General features: G+C 43.3%; 5 protein-coding genes across 14 annotated transcripts in view; all 5 read left to right on the forward strand.

Annotated features, from left to right (window-relative positions):
- Positions 1-14,670, forward strand: part of LOC134452453 (protocadherin beta-16-like) — a 239,861-nt gene that overhangs the window by 190,977 nt on the left and 34,214 nt on the right. The window lies entirely within an intron of this gene.
- Positions 816-2,645, forward strand: LOC134453264 (protocadherin gamma-C5-like; the record flags this gene model as incomplete). Its single annotated transcript, XM_063204137.1, has 1 exon — positions 816-2,645. A coding segment is annotated over one exon (1,830 nt), but the record flags the coding sequence as incomplete, so codon positions are not given.
- LOC134453265 (protocadherin gamma-C5-like) lies at positions 3,882-6,680 on the forward strand. The gene is made up of 2 exons (XM_063204139.1): positions 3,882-6,374; positions 6,669-6,680. The coding sequence occupies exons 1-2, from the start codon at positions 3,882-3,884 to the stop codon at positions 6,678-6,680; spliced, it is 2,505 nt and encodes an 834-aa protein (XP_063060209.1).
- On the forward strand, positions 7,650-10,379 carry LOC134453266 (protocadherin gamma-C5-like). The gene is made up of 2 exons (XM_063204140.1): positions 7,650-10,182; positions 10,369-10,379. Exons 1-2 carry the CDS (start codon positions 7,719-7,721, stop codon positions 10,377-10,379), a joined length of 2,475 nt encoding a protein of 824 aa, XP_063060210.1. The 5' UTR covers positions 7,650-7,718.
- LOC134453267 (protocadherin gamma-C5-like) lies at positions 11,262-14,594 on the forward strand. Its single transcript, XM_063204141.1, has 2 exons — positions 11,262-13,772; positions 14,583-14,594. Exons 1-2 carry the CDS (start codon positions 11,328-11,330, stop codon positions 14,592-14,594), a joined length of 2,457 nt encoding a protein of 818 aa, XP_063060211.1. The 5' UTR covers positions 11,262-11,327.

A 14,670-nucleotide genomic window follows, 5' to 3' on the forward strand; every position in this document is an offset into this window, starting at 1 on the left:
AAGAGTCTGAGTTACACATAGCAATTCTGAAAACGTGTTCATGTGCACAGAATAAATGCCACAGGGGGGAAAAACACAAAAAAATAAAGCGATTGAGGTAGCAGCTATGATAAGCAAGGTAGCAGCTAGATATGTTGGAGCTTGAACTAATCCTCTGACCCCTCTCAATGGATACTTGCTTAAAAAAAGACACCACTGTGTCCTAAACCAATTCACAAAATATTATACAGACAAATATATTATCTCACCTCTCGATTAGAAATATGGTCACCAAAGCGTATTTGAAGCCGCTGCCGTAGCCGACATCTGTGTCCAAGAGTGTCAGGTCCCATTTCAAATTTTCAGCCCGTGTTGGAGTCTGGTCTTGCGAGTCCGATGATAATCCAAGGGAGTATGTTATCCTGACATGGTTAGTCTAGTGTTCCAAAAGCCAAAGTTCTTCCTGTAGCTCTGCAAAAGCCACCAAAGTTTCCAAGTAGCTCAGCCTGCTGCTAACTCTCGTTACCTTGCTACTAGCCGAGTGATGATAAGCCTTGTCGCGTGTGCATGAATGATGGGGGCGGGGTCGGTCAAGTTCACGAGTCGGTGAACGCGCAGGGAGGAGGGGTGAGTGCTGGCGGTTGATGGACGTGTCAGAAACCAATAGAAGTGATGATGAGTATTACTTCTATTGGTTGCCGTTTTCTTCTGACTACGCCCTCTACACTGGACCAAAAGATTTCGTTTTTTTTCCAAACACTCTATTTCAATGGGTGCTATGGCGTCATGAGGAGTTTTTCAGATGATATGGTAAAATATGTGCCAGAAAAACATCTCCTATCCCACCTTTAATACAAGTTAATGTCAGAGATGTTAATGACAACGAACCAACATTTGGCGAAACATTGTACAAAGCATCAGTGAAAGAGAGTGCTGGAATTGGGCAAAGTGTTCTTACTATATTGGCTACAGATCTTGATGAGGGCCCAAATGGGGAAGTTGAGTATTTTTTCGGTGAGCACACCTCTGAATCCGTTAAAGGGGCCTTTGACGTTAACGTTAAGTCTGGAGAGGTAACCGTTATTGGGAACCTAGATTACGAGGATGTTAAAATGTACATGTTTGATGTTAGTGCCAAAGACAAGGGGCAACCAGAATTAACAGGGCATTCATCGGTTAAGATAGATATAATTGATGAGAATGACAATGAACCGGAAATTAAATTAACCTCATTACCCAGCCCAGTTAGCGAAAATGCCACAATTGGAACTGCAGTGGCCTTATTGAACGTCAAGGACAAGGATTCAGGAGACAATGGCAAAGTTGAACTGGTTGTTGCTCCTGGTTATCCATTCAAACTAAAACCCTCTTTTGATAACCACTATTCTTTAGTGACAGACTCTCTCTTGGATAGGGAAGTGAATTCAGAGTATGATGTTCAGGTAATTGCGACTGATTTAGGATCCCCACCATTGACAACAAGCAAATCTGTACACGTCAAAATACTAGATATTAATGACAACCGGCCAGAGTTTACGCACGCATCTTACGATGTATATGTAAGGGAAAATAACCCTGCTGGTGCTTCTTTGTTTTCTGTGTCAGCCGCAGACAAAGACGAGAGTAAGAATGCATTGTTAACTTATTCTATAGCAGACACAAAATTCCAGGATATCCCAGCCTCGAGCTACTTCTATATAAATGCTGAAAACGGCACACTTTACAGCATGAATTCATTTGATTACGAGAAGTTAAAATTATTCCAAATTGTCGTACGAGCCAAGGATCAGGGTTCCCCATCTCTTAGCAGTAATGCCACCGTTAATGTTTTTATTCTTGACCAGAACGACAATGTCCCCGTTGTCATTTACCCCTCCGCGAGCATGGGCTCTGTGTCTCACCAGAGGATGCCCCGCTCTGCTAAAATGGGGCACCTCGTTACCAAGGTAACAGCTGTGGACGCAGACTCGGGCCACAACGCCTGGATTTCCTATAGACTGGCGGAAGCTACAGACTCGTCTCTGTTCGCTGTCAATCTTTACACTGGAGAGGTGAGGACTAAACGCTCTGTTTCAGAGCAGGATGACGCCTCTCAGAGACTGCTCATAGAGATCAAGGACAATGGAGAGCCAGTGCAGTCCACCACAGTCACAGTGGACATACTCATAGAGGACGGACTGCACGAACCCGTCTCTGATTTCAGACACAAAGCCTCAGAAAAAGACAAGAAAAACAGTAAAATCACATTCTATTTAATCCTGTCATTAGCCTCCGTATCTGTGTTATCTTTATTGACATTTTTCATCTTACTAATTAAATGCGCTAGAAGTAGCAGAGGGGGCGAAAGTTGTTGCATTAGAAGAGATTCTGATGGCTATAAGAATCCCAACAGAAACCTACAGATCCAGCTCAACACTGACGGGCCTATTAAGTATGTGGAGGTTCTGGGGGGAGACATGATGTCTCAGAGTCAGTCGTTTGGCTCCTATCTGTCTCCAATGTCGGAGTTCAGTGACTTAACAATGGTCAAGCCCAGCAGCACGCTTGACTTTAAGGATACGTTACGAGGACTTGATGCGTCATTGCCAGACAGCGCGTGGACCTTCGAGTGTCAGCAGGTGAGCACGCGTTGTGTTGTGATTTCTTTCGTGAGGTCAAGCTTTTGATTTGTATTGTCTCCTGCAGACACAGTTGTGAACTGACAAGTATTGGTGCACTACTTCATCTCTCTCTCTCTCTCTCTCTCTCTCTCTCTCTCTCTCTCTCTCTCTCTCTCTCTCTCTCTCTCTCTCTCTCTCTCTCACGCACACACACACACACACACACACACACACACACACTATAATTACCGATTTTGTTCTTAGCGAAGACAATGCATCTTGTTACAAATGCCATGTAGTCGTCTTTTGTGGTTTCAGTACCATGGATAGCGTTTACGCACGAGGTTTGGTAGATGGTAATGCACTTCATACAAAAACTGTCTCACACACACACACTCACACTCACACACACACACACACACACACACACACAGCAGTGTTTACTTTTTGCAGTTAGCAAAGACAATGCATCCTGTAAGAAATGACGCGCAGTCTTCTTTGGCAATATCAGCACTATGGATACCGTTTTGCGCACGAGGTTTGTTGCGTGTTTTATTGGTTTTCATCCAAATACTGGAGCCTTTTTATCTCACTTTGGGAGCACAGAGATAATGGTATAGTTCAACGTTTATTCAGCAGTATCTTTTAAAATGGCATGGCGCTAGGTGCTATTACTTAATGGCAATCACATAACAATATACATAACCCTTTATCATGTAAAGTCAGACTCAAGTCAGGCTTCATGAAACCTGTCTAAGAAACTCGAGAATGGATATACAGCGACGCCCACAGACGGGCTGAACTCAGTGCAGCCCTGTGTGTCGTCATGGACTTCTATATTTCAGCACTCCGTGCGCGGACAGCTACATGCACACCCTGAAATGTGTAGGCATTGAAACATGTCTGACAATCGCCATTATGATCAGCGCAAAACGTCCATGTGGACATATGCTGTTTATAAAATACGTGGCATTGTAGAGAGATATATGCAACACGCATATGCACAAGCCACCAAGCGACACTGTGCCTTTAAATTATATCCTGCTTCTCATTGGATTAGGTTGCACACACACCACTCAGCCAATGGCAGGGCAGAACTGCACAAAGAGATCTACTCCTTTTCTCTTGCGGGGCTCTGTAGGTTTTAGTCCGATCAGACGTTAATAGACAGTGCTGTGTTCACACTGACGAGGATGGAGGTGGCTACGCTGTGGATTTTCTAATAAGGTGGTGTTTGTGTTGCCATTAGTAGTATGGGGGAAAAGCTTTGTTATTGGATATGTCGACACTAAGACGAGGAAAATGAAACATTTCAAGTGTATTGGAGGATGTACGTGGTGGGCACTATGCGTAATTTCTCTCCTGCTTTTGTGGAGGACGGCTGAATGCCAGATTCGCTACACCATACCGGAGGAGCTGAAAGAGGGCTCTGTCGTTGGAAATATCGCAAAGGACCTTGAGTTGGACGTGTCATCAATATCATCTCGTAAATTACGGATTGCGTCTGAATCCAGTAAACAATATTTCACCGTGGACCTGGCAAAGGGTGAGCTGGTTGTGAATGAGAGGATAGACAGGGAGACGTTATGTGGACAGACCGCTGCCTGCTTGTTACCGTTACAGATAGTTATTGAAAACCCATTACAACAGCATCGTGTAGAGGTGGAAATACAAGACATAAACGACAATGCTCCCCAGTTTCATAAAAAAGAAATAGAAATTACAATACCGGAATCCATTGCTTTGGGGACACGTTTCCCATTAGAAAATGCTGAGGACCCAGATGTTGGTAGCAATAGTTTGAACTCCTACACGTTAAATAAAAATGAGCATTTCCGTCTGAATGTTAAAACGCTGAATGATGGACGAAAGGTGCCTGAATTGATTTTAGACAAAACGTTGGACAGAGAGAAGCAATCTGTTTACAAGTTGACTTTAAAAGCATTAGACGGGGGGAATCCTGTTAAGTCAGGCACTGCCTTAATACAAGTACATGTCCAGGATACCAACGACAACGCACCAAAATTTGACCAAACGTTGTATAAAGCGACTGTGAAAGAGAGTGCTGGAATTGGGCAAAGTGTTCTTACGATAACAGCCACAGACCTCGACGAAGGTCTTAATGGTGAAGTTGAGTATTTTTTCGCTGAGCACACAGTTGACTCAGTTAAAGCGACGTTTGGTGTGAATCCTCAGACTGGAGAAGTAACGGTGGTTGGGAAATTAGATTATGAAGATGTTAAAATGTACACATTTGACGTCAGCGCAAAAGACAAGGGACAGCCGAAATTAGAGGGCCATTCATCGGTTCAGATAGATATAATTGATGAGAATGACAATGAGCCTGAAATAAAATTAACATCGTTGCCAAGTCCAGTGAGCGAAAATGCCACACTTGGAACTGCAGTGGCCTTAATAAATGTTAAAGACAGGGACTCAGGAGACAATGGTAAAGTCAAGCTGATTGTTGCTCCTGGTTATCCATTCAAACTAAAGCCCTCTTTTGATAACCATTACTCTTTAGTGACAGACTCCCTCTTGGACCGTGAGGTGAATTCTGAGTATGATGTGAAAATAATAGCCACTGATTTGGGCTCACCACCATTGACAACAAGCAAATCTGTACACGTCAAAATTCGTGATATAAATGACAACCGGCCAGAGTTTACGCACGCCTCTTACGATATATACGTAAGGGAAAATAACCCAGCTGGTGCGTCTTTGTTTTCTGTGTCAGCCACAGACAAAGACGAGAGTAAGAATGCATTGCTAACATATTCTATAGCAGATACCAAATTCCAGGATATACCAGCATCTAGCTATTTCTACATAAATGCTGAAAACGGCACAATTTACAGCATGAACTCATTTGATTACGAGAAGCTGAAATTATTCCAAATTGTGGTACAAGCCAAAGATCAGGGCTCGCCATCTCTTAGTAGTAATGCCACCGTACATGTTTTTATTCTGGATCAGAACGACAATGTCCCCGTTGTCATTTACCCCTCCGCGAGCATGGGCTCTGTGTCTCACCAGAGGATGCCCCGCTCTGCTAAAATGGGGCACCTCGTTACCAAGGTAACAGCTGTGGACGCAGACTCGGGCCACAACGCCTGGATTTCCTATAGACTGGCGGAAGCTACAGACTCGTCTCTGTTCGCTGTCAATCTTTACACTGGAGAGGTGAGGACTAAACGCTCTGTTTCAGAGCAGGATGACGCCTCTCAGAGACTGCTCATAGAGATCAAGGACAATGGAGAGCCAGTGCAGTCCACCACAGTCACAGTGGACATACTCATAGAGGACGGACTGCACGAACCCGTCTCTGATTTCAGACAGAAAGCCTCAGAAAAAGACAAGAAGAACAGTAAAATCACTTTCTATTTAATCCTTTCATTAGCCTCCGTATCTGTGTTATCTTTATTGACATTTTTCATCTTACTAATTAAATGCGCTAGAAGTAGCAGAGGGGGCGAAAGTTGTTGCATTAGAAGAGATTCTGATGGCTATAAGAATCCCAACAGAAACCTACAGATCCAGCTCAACACTGACGGGCCTATTAAGTATGTGGAGGTTCTGGGGGGAGACATGATGTCTCAGAGTCAGTCGTTTGGCTCCTATCTGTCTCCAATGTCGGAGTTCAGTGACTTAACAATGGTCAAGCCCAGCAGTACGCTTGACTTTAAGGATACATTACGCGGACTCGATGCGTCATTGCCAGACAGCGCGTGGACCTTCGAGTGCCAGCAGGTGAGCACGCTGTGTTGTGATTTCTTTCATGAGGTCAAGCTTTTGGTTTGTACTGTCTCGTGTAAACACATTTGTGAAATGACAAGTATTGGTGTACTGCTTCATCCTCCTCTCTCTCTCTCTCTCTCTCTCTCTCTCTCTCTCTCTCTCTCTCTCTCTCTCTCTCTCTCTCACACACACACACACACACACACACACACACACACACACACACACACACACACATACACACACACGCGCACATACACACACACATACTATAATTACCGATTTTGTTCTCAGCAAAGACAATGCATGTTGTGGCAAATGACGTGGTGTAGTCTTCTTTTGTGGTTTCAGCACCATGGATAGCGTTTTACGCACGAGGTTTGTGAAGGGTATTAGCTTTTCATTCAATCGCTCTCGCTCTCTCTCTCTCTCTCTCTCTCTCTCTCGCTCTCTCTCTCTCTCTCTCTCTCTCTCACACACACACACACACACACGCACACACAGTAGTGTTTACTTTTGCAGTTAGCAAAGACAATGCATCCTGTAAGATATGACGCGCAGTCTTTTTTTTGGTGATTTCAGTAGTATGAGTGCCGTTTTACGCACGGGGTTTGTTGTGTGTTTTATGGATTTCATCCAAATTCTACAGCCTTTTATCTTACTTTGGGAGCACAGAGATAATGGTAGTCACAGTTCAAAGTTTATTCAGCAGCATATTTTAAATTGGCATGACGCTAGGTGATATATTTCTTCATCCTAGTCTAGATTACTATTACTTAGTGGCATTCATTTAACAATATACAGAACCCTTTATCTTGTAAAGTCAGACTTCAGTCAGGCTTCATGGAACATGTCTAAAAAACTCGAGAATGGCTATACAGCGACGCCCACAGACGGGCTGAACTCAGTGCAGCTCTGTGTGTCTCCATGGCTTTCTATACTTCAGCACTCCTTGCGCGGACAGCTACATACGCCTCCTGATATGTGTACTGGGCACTGAAACATGTCTGACAAGCGTCATTAAGATCAGCGCAAAACGTTCAGGTGGACTTATGCTGTTTGTAAAACATATGGCAGAGAGAAGTATGGAACACGCGCAGAGAATGCACTGACAGGCCACCAAGGGACACTGTGCCTTTAAATTATATCCTGCTTCTCATTGGATTAGGTTGCACACACCACTCAGCCAATGGTGGGACAGAACTGCACAAAGAGATCCACTCCTTTTCTCTTTCGGGGCACTGTAGGTTTCAGTCCGATCAGACGTTAACAGACAGTGCTGTGTTCACACTGACGAGGATGTTGTGGATTTTATTGCATGGGTGTTAGCTGTTTTACCGTTGGTATGTGGATAGCAGAAACACCTTTGTTATCGGAGATGTCGACACTATCGCCGGAAAAATGAAACGTTTCAAGGGTATTGGTGGATATATATGGTGGGCATCATGCGTGATTTCTATCCTGCTTTTGTGGAGGACGGCTGAATGCCAGATTCGCTACACCATACCGGAGGAGCTGAAAGAGGGCTCTGTCGTTGGAAATATCGCAAAGGACCTTGAGTTGGACGTATCTGCAATATCATCTCGTAATTTGCGGATTGCGTCTGAATCCAGCAAACAATATTTCACCGTGGACCTGGCAAAGGGTGAGCTCGTTGTGAATGAGAGGATAGACAGGGAGACGCTATGTGGACAGACTGCTGCTTGCTTGTTACCGTTACAGATAGTTATTGAAAACCCATTACAACAGCACCGCGTAGAGGTGGAAATACAAGACATAAATGACAATGCACCACAGTTTCATAAGAAAGAAATTCAACTAAGAATATCAGAATCCGTCGCCCCAGGAGCTCGCTTTCCTTTAGAGAACGCTGATGACCCAGATGTTGGTAGCAATAGTTTGAACTCGTACACATTGAATAAAAATGAGCATTTCCGTTTGAATGTTAAAACGCTCATCGATGGACGGAAGGTGCCTGAATTGATATTGGAAAAATCCTTAGACAGAGAGAAACAAGCTGTTTACAGGTTGACGCTAAAGGCATTAGATGGAGGGAATCCTGTTAAATCAGGTACGGCTTTAATACAGGTAGCTGTCCAAGATATCAATGACAATGGACCGAAATTTGACCACACCTTGTATAAAGCATCAGTAAAAGAGAGTGCTGGAATTGGCCAAAGTGTTCTTACGATAATGGCTACAGATCTCGATGAAGGTCTTAATGGTGAAGTTGAGTACTTTTTCAGTGAGCACACCTCCGAATTGGTTAAACGGGCGTTTGATGTAAACTCCCAATCTGGAGAAGTAACGGTGGTTGGGAAATTAGATTATGAAGATGTGAAAATGTACATGTTTGACGTCAGTGCCAAAGACAAAGGTCAACCGGAATTGGAAGGACATTCATCGGTTCAGATAGATATAATTGATGAGAATGATAATGAGCCTGAAATAAAATTAACATCATTACCTAGTCCAGTAAGTGAAAATGCCACAATCGGAACTGCAGTTGCATTGCTGAATGTGAAAGATCTGGATTCAGGAGAGAATGGCAAAGTTAAGTTAATTGTAGCACCTGGTTATCCATTCAAACTAAAGCCCTCTTTTGATAACCACTATTCTTTAGTGACAGACTCGGTCTTGGACCGTGAGGTGAATTCAGAGTATGATGTTAAGATAATAGCCACTGATTTGGGCTTACCACCATTGACAACAAGCAAATCTGTACACGTCAAAATACTAGATATTAATGACAACCGGCCAGAGTTTACGCACGCCTCTTACGATATATACGTAAGGGAAAACAACGCAGCTGGTGCGTCTTTGTTTTCTGTGTCAGCCACAGACAAAGACGAGAGTAAGAATGCATTGCTGACATATTCTATAGCAGACACGAAATTTCAGGATATACCAGCCTCGAGCTACTTCTACATTAATGCTGAAAATGGCACAATTTACAGCATGAATTCATTTGATTACGAGAAGTTGAAATTATTCCAAATTGTCGTACAAGCCAAAGATCAGGGCTCACCATCTCTTAGCATCAACACCACTGTTAATGTTTTTATTCTGGATCAAAACGACAATGTCCCAGTTGTCATTTACCCCTCCGCGAGCATGGGCTCTGTGTCTCACCAGAGAATGCCCCGGTCTGCTAAAATGGGCCACCTCGTTACCAAGGTAACAGCTGTGGACGCAGACTCGGGCCACAACGCCTGGATTTCCTATAGACTGGCGGAAGCTACAGACTCGTCTCTGTTCGCTGTCAATCTTTACACTGGAGAGGTGAGGACTAAACGCTCTGTTTCAGAGCAGGATGACGCCTCTCAGAGACTGCTCATAGAGATCAAGGACAATGGAGAGCCAGTGCAGTCCACCACAGTCACAGTGGACATACTCATAGAGGACGGACTGCACGAACCCGTCTCTGATTTCAGACACAAAGCCTCAGAAAAAGACAAGAAAAATAGTAAAATCACTTTCTATTTAATCCTGTCATTAGCCTCCGTATCTGTGTTATCTTTGTTGACATTTTTCATCTTACTAATTAAATGCGCTAGAAGTAGCAGAGGGGGCGAAAGTTGTTGCATTAGAAGAGATTCTGATGGCTATAAGAATCCCAACAGAAACCTACAGATCCAGCTCAACACTGACGGGCCTATTAAGTATGTGGAGGTTCTGGGGGGAGACATGATGTCTCAGAGTCAGTCGTTTGGCTCCTATCTGTCTCCAATGTCGGAGTTCAGTGACTTAACAATGGTCAAGCCCAGCAGTACGCTTGACTTTAAGGATACATTACGCGGACTTGATGCGTCATTGCCAGACAGCGCGTGGACCTTCGAGTGTCAGCAGGTGAGCACGCTGTGTTGTGATAAATTGTTTGCAACTTTTGCGTTGGAAACACTTTGTTCTGGTCATGAATTTGGTGCAAATGTATTTGAAGCTGGGTATTCGTATTTGTGAACTGATACTTGAGTGTGGTAATAGTATATGGCTTTGGTATGGCATCTCATAATCTTATGCACTCTCTTGTTTATTCATGTATTTGTTACAGTATCCCCTTAAATGGTGCCTTGAGCAACCGAAACATATGACAGCCTAAACTTAAATGAATAGGAAATGTGTTCTAAGATGTAATGTGTGTTCTCCGCGTTTTACGCACGGGGACAGCTTTTTACGCACGTGGTTTGTGTGGATTCCTAATGAAAGCTGCAAACAAAATTGCCTCGCAATTTAGGGAGCAAATAATATGGCGGCCTACATCTGTAAATAATCTATCTATCTATCTATCTATCTATCTATCTATCTATCTATCTATATATCTATCTATCTATCTATCTATCTATCTATCTATCTATCTATCTATCTATCTATCTATCTATCTCCAAGTGATTCAGCACTACATGTTTGAACAGCGACAATATGTTCAGCATTTTACCATCTGTGACATCTCTCTCACACACACACACACACAGAGAGAGAGAGAGAGAGAGAGAGAGAGAGAGAGAGAGAGAGAGAGAGAGAGAGAGAGAGAGAGAGAGAGAGAGAGAGAGAGAATGAAGTTCAAATACACATGTGCTTCAGCAAAATATAGGTTCAAGTGTATGGAGTTGACAAGAATAAAATCATGTAACATGGGTTGAAAAAGCATATTGTGTTACTTTGATGCTTTAGGCAATGGTGTAATATGACATGTCAGTTGGGTGGGTATAAACCTTCGAGCTGTGCCTTTAAGAGCTGTCTTGTCTTCCATCCATTGGCCAAATCTTGGCTGAGCGTTCAGCCAATAGCGTGAGGGACTGTATAGAGAGATCTACTCCCTCCCCTCGCCTTACTTTGTACCCAATCCTCTCCGTTGTTGGAGCTACATTCAGTGACAATGACTGCTCGGTAGTACGAAGGATGGCCAAGAGCTCAAATCGATGGGTTTTCCGAATGCTATCGAGATTCGCTGTGCGATGATTTTGGATTATAAAATGGACTATCGGAAAGCAAGACCGTAAAATCGGAGAAATGTTACATTGCTGGTGTTTCAGGGCTTGGCTATGGCGGCCGATGTGGATACTGGCGGGGGTTCTTTTGTGGAGTACCGTCAAAGCGCAGATCCGCTATACTATTCCAGAGGAGTTAAAAGAAGGATCCGTTGTTGGCAACATTGCCAAGGACCTGGGTTTGGACGTCCGGGATCTTGCTAATCGCAACCTAAGGATAGCGTCAGAGTCGGGTAACGCTTATTTCATTGTGGATTTGGCGAAGGGCGAGCTGCTTGTCAATAGCAGAATAGACAGAGAGACTCTTTGTGGACAAAATGCGGAGTGTCGTTTGCCATTGCAGGTCGTCATAGAAAATCCTCTGCAGCTACATCGTGTTGAAATAAATATTCAAGACATTAACGATAATGCTCCAGAATTCCTTACCAAGGAAAGCATAATGAAAATCAGTGAAGCTATTTCACTCGGTAAACGATTCTCTGTAGAAAGCGCGGAGGACCCCGATGTGGGTAGCAATTCCTTGCAGTCATATTCTCTTTCACAAAATGACTGCTTTAGGCTAAACGTTAAAACGTCAAAAGATGGCAGAAAAGTACCAGAATTGATAGTAGACAAAGCCTTGGACAGGGAAAAGAAATCTACACATAACCTTGTGCTAACAGCTATAGATGGGGGAAGCCCGCACAAAACAGGAACAACTCAGATCCAAATTCTTGTTGAGGATGTGAATGACAATGATCCGAAATTCGAGCTAAGCTCGTATAAGGCGTCTGTGCCCGAGAGTGCAGAGACTGGCTTCAGCATCCTGACATTAAAAGCCACCGATTTAGACGAGGGAGTAAATGGGGAGTTAGAGTATTATTTTGATGCTCATACACCGGATGCTGTGAAAAATGTGTTTGAAATTAATGCTGAGACAGGCACAATTACTGTGATTGGCAAATTGGACTACGAGGAAAAGAAATCATACACGTTTGACGTTAGTGCAAAAGACAAAGGACACCCTCAGCTCCAGAGTGACTCCTCAGTGCATATAGATATTCTGGATGAGAATGATAACGCACCGGAAATCTTACTGACGTCCTTGCCCAGTCCAGTGAATGAAAACGCTCCGATTGGAACAGTAGTGGCTCTTATTAATGTGAAAGATTTAGATTCTAATGCAAATGGAAAAGTTAGCCTGATTTTACCAGAAAAGTCTCCTTTTAAGTTGAATTCTTCTTTTGACAACCACTATTCTTTAATCACTAATTCACTATTGGACAGGGAAAGGAATCCGGAGCTGAGTGTAGAATTGCTAGCCTCTGACTCTGGGTCACCACAGCTCAAAACAAGGAAAACTATCAAAGTAAAAGTCCTTGACATAAATGATAACCCACCAGTGTTTACCCAGGCTTCCTATGACGTTTATATAAAAGAAAACAACCCAGCTGGAGCATCATTGTTCTCTGTACTTGCATTTGACAAAGACCAAGATAAAAATGCAATGCTTACGTACACCATCAAAGATTCAAAATTTCAGGACATTCCAGTGACGTCATATTTCTATATCAATAGCGAAAATGGCACCATTTTCAGCATGAATTCTTTTGATTTTGAGAAAATCAAATTATTCAAAGTTGTAGTTCAAGCCAACGACCATGGTTCGCCATCTCTTAGTAGCAACACTACCGTTAATGTTTTTATTCTAGACCAAAACGACAATGTCCCCGTTGTCATCTACCCCTCCGCGAGCATGGGCTCTGTGTCTCACCAGAGGATGCCCCGCTCTGCTAAAATGGGGCACCTCGTTACCAAGGTAACAGCTGTGGACGCAGACTCGGGCCACAACGCCTGGATTTCCTATAGACTGGCGGAAGCTACAGACTCGTCTCTGTTCGCTGTCAATCTTTACACTGGAGAGGTGAGGACTAAACGCTCTGTTTCAGAGCAGGATGACGCCTCTCAGAGACTGCTCATAGAGATCAAGGACAATGGAGAGCCAGTGCAGTCCACCACAGTCACAGTGGACATACTCATAGAGGACGGACTGCACGAACCCGTCTCTGATTTCAGACACAAAGCGTCAGAAAAAGACAAGAAAAACAGTAAAATCACTTTCTATTTAATCTTATCTTTAGCTTCGGTGTCAGTATTGTCTTTGTTAACGTTTTTCATACTACTTATTAAATGCGCAAGAAACAGCAGAGGCAATGCAAGCTGTTTTAGAAGAGACTCTGATGGCTATAAGAATCCCAACAGAAACCTACAGATCCAGCTCAACACTGACGGGCCTATTAAGTATGTGGAAGTTCTGGGGGGAGACATGATGTCTCAGAGTCAGTCTTTTGGCTCCTATCTGTCTCCAATGTCGGAGTTCAGTGACTTAACAATGGTCAAGCCCAGCAGTACGCTGGACTTTAAGGATACATTACGTGGACTTGATGCGTCGTTGCCAGACAGCGCGTGGACCTTCGAGTGCCAACAGGTGAGAACGCTGTGTTGTGATCAATTGTTCACCACTTTTGCGTTGGATACACTTTGTGCTGATCATGAATTTGGGGCAAATGTATTTGAAGCTGGGTATTCGCATTTTTGAACTGATACTTGAGTGTGGTAATAGTATATGGCTAGTATATGGCTTTGGTATGGCATCTCATAATCTTATGCACTCTCTTGTTTATTCATGTATTTGTTACAGTATCCCCTTCAATGGTGCCTTGAGCAACCTAAACATATGACAGCCTAAACTTAAATGAATTGGAAATGTGTTCTACGATGTAATGTGTGTTCTCCGCGTTTTACGCATGGGGACAGCTTTTTACGCACGTGGTTTGTGTGGATTCAATATTGCCTGGCAATTTGGGGAGCAAATAATATGGCGGCCTACATCTGTAAATAATGTATATTCTATCTATCTATCTATCTATCTATCTATCTATCTATCTATCTATCTATCTATCTATCTATCTATCTATCTATCTATCTATCTATCTATCTATCTATCTATCTATCTATCTATCTCCAAGTGATTCAGCACTACATGTTTGGACAGCGACAATATGTTCAGCATTTTACCATCTGTGACATCTCTCTCACACACATACACATACACACACACACACACACACACACACACACACACACAGAGAGAGAGAGAGAGAGGGGGGGGTGGGGGAGAGAATGAAGTTCAAATACACATCTGCTTCAGCAAAAAGGTTCAAGTGTATGGAGTTGACAAGAATAAAATCATGTAACATGGGTTGAAAAAGCATATTGTGTTGCTTTAATGCTTTAGGCAATGGTGTAATATCCAAATATCAGCCGTGTGAATCTAAACCTTCGAGCTGTGCCTTTAAGAGCTGTCTTGTCTTCCATCCATTGGC

The sequence above is a fragment of the Engraulis encrasicolus genome, chromosome 7 (assembly GCF_034702125.1).
Source record: "Engraulis encrasicolus isolate BLACKSEA-1 chromosome 7, IST_EnEncr_1.0, whole genome shotgun sequence".
Taxonomy (NCBI): domain Eukaryota; kingdom Metazoa; phylum Chordata; class Actinopteri; order Clupeiformes; family Engraulidae; genus Engraulis; species Engraulis encrasicolus.